The sequence below is a fragment of the Otolemur garnettii genome, unplaced genomic scaffold, assembly GCF_000181295.1.
Source record: "Otolemur garnettii isolate 467f Iridium unplaced genomic scaffold, OtoGar3 scaffold00018, whole genome shotgun sequence".
Lineage (NCBI taxonomy): Eukaryota > Metazoa > Chordata > Mammalia > Primates > Galagidae > Otolemur > Otolemur garnettii.
In genome coordinates, this window is record NW_003852413.1 from 693,979 (window position 1) to 699,767 (window position 5,789).

The 5,789-nt window shown below is 54.7% G+C and overlaps 1 protein-coding gene across 1 annotated transcript in view; it reads left to right on the plus strand.

The window, feature by feature from the left end:
* The window catches only part of OGFOD3 (2-oxoglutarate and iron dependent oxygenase domain containing 3), a 28,648-nt gene extending 27,401 nt beyond the window's left edge, over positions 1-1,247 (plus strand). Inside the window, exon 9 of the mRNA XM_003786041.2 lies at positions 931-1,247. Within this exon, the coding sequence (XP_003786089.1) occupies positions 931-1,067 (137 nt within the window). The 3' untranslated portion in view covers positions 1,068-1,247. The remainder of the gene's footprint in view (positions 1-930) is intronic.
* The last annotated feature ends 4,542 nt before the right edge of the window (positions 1,248-5,789 follow it).

Genomic DNA, 5,789 nt, shown 5'->3' on the forward strand with positions numbered 1-5,789 from the left:
GTTTGGCGGCCCAGGCTGGGGATTCGAACCCACCACCTTAGGTGTATGTGGCTGGCGCCTTAGCCGCTTGAGCCACAGGCGCTAAGCCACTCACACAACTTTTCATGCTGTTAAGTCTCTAGGCAGAGCACTCCTCTGCAAACAACTAGAAGGCTGTGTGCCACTGGGAAGGAGTTTTAGGAAGATTTATAATCAAGTTACAGATGTGGAAAGAGGAAATCTAGTCTCCAGCAGTTAACTTGGGAGGGAAATGAAACTGTCCTGGACGTCTGGTGCCAGGCAGCTTGGCAGGGCCCTTTGCATTCCTCACTCAGGTTGGGGTGTTTCACAGGGACACTCACCATAAAAGGGCTATGGTGGTGCAGGTAGGGCTGGTCCAGCAGTAAAGCAGATAAACACAGCTTCTCCAGACACAGACAGGTGGAAGGACTCCACTCTCAGACGTCTCAGCCTTGGACATGAGGGCTGCTGGATGGGTCTTCCTCTGCTGTCCCACCTGAAGGGAGCCAGCCAGGTGCTGGCCACATGGATGTTTTGTCTGGACTTGCTGTTGCTGATCCTTGTCAGGGTCCCCCTGGGTCTGGTTGTTGTTCTCAGAATGTGATTAGAAACAAGACCCTAAAATCCCAGACCTGGAGGAGGAGGTTGGTCTAGAACCCCCAGGGAGCAAGTGGCTCGTGGGGCACCACAGCCGTAAAGCTTCATCCCAGGCCTATGGCTCCTTCTCCCCCTCCGGCTGGTGTCCCATTCTTCTGGGTCTGTGTCCTGCCTCCTCCCAGCAGTCCCCACAGGGGGCGGCTTCTCTGACTGGCCAGGTCTGCTGTGTTGGTTGGTTGTGATGCTGTTAGCCTGTGGAGACTTCTGAAGGCCCCATGTGGGTGTGGCCCATGGTGTGGCTCTACCTTCACTTCCTCTCACCTTCTCTCCCAGGTCGGGTCTCCTTTTTCACCTCGGGGTCTGAGAACCTGCACCGGGTCGAGAAGGTCCGCTGGGGCACCCGCTACGCCATCACCATCGCCTTCAGCTGTAACCCTGACCATGGTATCGCGGACCCAGCATTCCCGTAGCTAGCCAGGTTGGCAGAAGACCCTGTTCCTGGAGCCCTTGTGTTTATAATGAATCCATACCCCATCCCTCCCGTCTCACTCGTCTCCACTGCACAGAGTGCCTTATGGATAATCCAGATTTTGATTTGCTAATGTTTTAATCTTTTCATGTGTGAGTAAATTAGGGGAACTGCCACTCACCTGCCACATGTTTGCTTTGCTGTGCTTTTGTCGTGGGAGCCCTGCCTGTCAGGAAAGGAAGGAGCTAAGCAGAGATTTCTATCTGTTGACAGAGGACTGGTTTGCCTGGGCCTTATCTGAACCTGGAAACCACCCTGGCCTGCGAAGACCAAATGAAGCATCTGCAGACTCTGGGCAGAGACAGCACAGGCATGGGCAGTAGCTTCTGCTCTGGAGTTCAGAGTCAGCAAACCAAGATTGCTCTGGAGCCAGTTTCAGTCAATGGGTGGCTTTGGGGTGGGGGTGGCTTTGCTGGGTTCCAGGTGGGGACAAACATCTGCTGTCCCCACAGCTCTGAGTCTGCACCCCCAGCCAGTCCGAGCACTTCCTGGGCAGGATGGGCACAGCCAGAGCCCTTGATGACCAGAATCCAAGGTGTCCCACAAAGGAGGCCCTCAGAGTCACTGTCCTCAGCTCCCACAGGCCTCCTACCCAGCCACTGCTCTGTCTAGGGGGTGCTAGAGAGGAGGGGACACATCCATCAGTCCGGATTCCACCAGGATCTGGTATGGTCTCACAGCCACCCCGTAAGTGACTATCCTGGGGTTGGGCATCATCCCTGGAAAAGTCAGAGCCAGACTCTGCAGCTCCTTAGACCAGCGTTCAGGGCTGGGGTCTAGTCTTCCTGGCCAGACTCTGTAGCTCCCTGTACAGGCGTTCAGGGCTGGGGTCTAGTCTTCCTGGCCAGACTCTGCAGCTCCCTGGACCAGCGTTCAGGGCTGGGGTCTAGTCTTCATGGCCAGACTCTGCAGCTCCCTGGACCAGTGTTCAGGGCTAGGGACTAGTTTCCCTGTGGCCACAGCACTGCTGTAAGGGAGAATCTGACCTCTGGGAATGACCAGACATGAGGACGGCTGAGGCTCGACGAGGGCCCTCCTGGAGGTATCCTCTCAGGGCCATGGGGGCCTCTGGGCCGTGTTCCCCACACAGGGCCAGTGTGGAAGGTGCTCCTGTTTCTGGCAGGCTCCTCCTCAGTCAAGGCTGTGGGCTCTGGGAAGTGGGGCAGGAGCATTGAGGGACTGTGTCCTCCTACATCCTCCTGGTTGGGACACTGGAGTAAGGGTCACATTTCTAAAGAAGGAGACTTTGGTGGGAGGGATGAGGCTCCTCTCAGGGCCACTGCTTTGTGGATGCCTGCTGGCGTAGGCAGGGTCCTCTGTCCTATGCCAGGGAGCTGTGCTTCCCACGTGGGCTTCCAAAGGGTCCTGTGGTCATGGTGGCAATAGGCAGAAACTGCATGGATTAGGATTTTGTTCTGTGCCTGGAGTCCCCTAAATGCCTGTGTCACTTCATGGGTACCTCGCTGCATCTAAGGGACAAATGCATTTAGGAAAGCAGGCGTAAGGTTGGCTATGGGTCAAAATGCTTTTGAAAGAAGCAAGTTAGTTATTTGGTTTTCATTCTTTACTGCTCATCCTATTCTTGATAATCACAGAGGGGCCTGGACAAAGACAGAAACACATTTGGCAAAAGCAAGAATGTTCTTCTCCTGAAGTGGGAAATGCATATGAGGCCATGAAAGTGAGCCCTCACACCCAGGCTGCACCCAGGGGACTGGCCCACCTGGTGTGGGCAGGTGGGAAATTGTTCCAGGAGCCACCTGGGTCATTAGCTCTGCTGGAAGGTGCCAATAAAGTCTGGGTGACAATTTGTCCTGGGAAGAAACTGGAGTCAGGAGTGTTCTTTGATGAATGATTTAATTTTGAAATTTATTTTTAAAATAAAAGTGATTTGTTTAAATCAAAGCCAATTATTATGTTTAAAATCAAAGATTATGACAGATATTGTGTCTGTACCCCCAGCCAGCCCAGGCACTTCCTGCTGCCGGGAAAAAGGATTGTCTGGTGAGGTTCACAAGCTCCCATTCTCCCGGCCTGGCCGCAGCCCAGCCATCCCCTGAGTGGACAGGCCCCTGAGATCCACCAGAACCAGGGCTGTGGGCATGGCCATGCATTGAGATAGCCAAAGCCCCAACTCGAGCCTGCAGAGTTCTGGGTCAGAGGGGCACAGAGTACCTGGGGCTGCCTTTCTTTCCTTGTGTTAGAAGTTTAATACAGGCTTGGTGCCTGTAGCTCAGTGGCTAGAGCGCCAGCCACATATACTGGAGCTAAGGGGTTCGAATCCAGCCTGGGCCAACTAGAACCAGAAAATAGCTGGGCGTTGTGGTGAGTGCCTATAGTCCCAGCTACTTGGGAGGCTGAATAAACATAATCGCTTAAGCCCAAGAGATTGAGGTTGCTGTGAGCTGTGACGCCATGGCATTCTACTGAGGGCAACATAGTGAGACTGTCTCAAAAAAAAAAAAAAAAAAAAAGAAAAAGTTTAATATATTTTCTCAGCTTATAAGAAAAGGTAAGAAAGTAAAAAAGCAGAGGCAACAGCAAGAAGACTGATTGAGGAGGGTCTGGGCAGGCTCCACTTCCATGGCAGTACCAGCCAGTGCCGGCTTTGTGTACCCTGGTGGTGCACGGGTGGGGAGAGGAAGAGAGGTATCCTCTTCCACAAAACACTCTTTTTTGTTTTGTTTTGTTTTGTTTTTAATTGCCCTCAGTAGAGTACTGTGGCGTCATAGCTCACAGTAACCTCAAACTCTTGGGCCCAAGTGATCCTCTTGCCTCAGTTTTTTCATTTTTAGTAGACAAGGGGTCTTACTCTTGCTCAGGCTGGTCTCAAACTCCTGAGCTCAAGCAATCCACCTGCCTCAGCCTCCCAGAGCGCTGGGATTATAGGCATGAGCCACTGCACCCGGCCCACAAAAGAGTGGTTTTCAAAAGAAAGAAGGTGACAGGAGTACTTCCGTCCTTGGCCCTGCCAGGGAAGAGCCATTACTGAAGCTGGCTGGAACTGGGCTGGTGGTTGCCATGGCCCACCTCTGTCCCCTTCTGTCCCCCTCTGCCCAGCCTCTGTCCTCTACTCTGTCCCTCCATCTCGCCTCTGCCTCCTCCGTGCCCCGTGCCCCCCATCCAGCCTCTGTCCTCTTCTCTGTCCTTCCATCTCACCTCCATCCCCATCCACGACCCTCTACACCCCTCCAGCCTCTGTCCTTCCATCTCACCTCTATTCTCCTCTATCCCCTTCTCTCCCTCCCTGACCCCCCACCACCCCGTTCCCTTTCTGTTTCTAGTGGCCTGAGCAGAGTTGGGAAGGGTAGAAGCGGGAACAAGGGCAGAAACAAGTGCCACTCTCTCCTCTTCCCTCAGCTCAGCCCCAATCTGAACTCCAGCCTCATGGGAGGATTCTTGGCTTGGGTGGCCAGCTCTGACTGCCAGAGCAGAGCAGTGATGCCCTGGGCAACCACTGTGCCTCTGTGCTTCCTGCCAACACATGGTTCTGGATGAGACTGGCTCTGCGGTTTTCATCCCACTGTGGGGTGCCTGGCAGAGGGGCTGCTATTCCCAGCCCACCTGGACACATGCAGCACAGCCCAAGGACCCTCTAGTCCCTGGCACTTGCATGGCTTGCCCTCTCCCGTGATTCCCACCTGCAGGTCCAGGTGGCTGGGGCAGCCCCAAGCCCACCTATGGCATAGGAATGAGAGAACTTAGTTAGCTGCATGATCACTATGGACCCAGGCTGGAGATGGGGAGATGGCCCAGGAGTTGACCACTGTGCTGGCCCGAGGTGACCCTGTACTGGCCCAAGATGATGGAGGTGTCTCAAGTGGAGCCAGCAGTGGGGTCTGCAGGTGGGCCTCAGGCAGAGGGAGGATAGCAAGGGATCTGAGACGCTGGACTAGCGTCTTTAGGCTGCTGACCACTAAGGATGCATCTCACTCCACACCTTACCACCCCCAGTCCCTCCCAGGCTTCAGATGGGGAAAAGTGACAGAACAGAGCTGTTAAGCCTTGGGTCACCACTAGCCTGTGGGCTGCCTAGAGCAGCCTGCTCAGGGCCTGGACAAGGCCCCAGTCTGGAGCTGCCATTGGCCATTGGCAGCCTCACTTCCCACTTTGGCCGTCATCTGTCTGGAATCCAGATGGAAAAACCTGCCATTGCATGTGGTGAGGGAGGGGCCCAGGCAGCTTGGGACAAGATTCCCCGGGGAGAAAGAAGCCTGAGTGTCCCTCCCTGGCACTGTCCCCTGGGCTGGCCCTCCAAGTGGCCAGGCAGGAACCCGCTAGGCTGTGCAGGTTCAGGCAGGAATGGCTCAGGCCTTTGCAAACCAGCTCCAGGCCTCCCACCCTAGCCAGGCCACCTCTCACCACAAACAAACACTGTCACTGTCCCCTGCCCAGCCCAGGCAGTATCTCCTCAAACTGCCTTTGGTGGGTTAGTCTCCAAAAGCAGAAAGCAGGTAAACAGTGGTGTCTACTGTTGTAGGTGTGACTCACTTCCCAAAGAATGTTATTCCTGGAAAGAGTGAGTGTACAGGACACTTTGAACTCTGTTGATCAGTAAGTCGCAAGATGCACAGCCCAGTGCCCTGCGGCTCAAATGTCCACGGTGTTGGTGTGCTGCTGTAGCGTGGGAGCAGTGAGCGGGCCCCTCCCACCCTTCCCCATG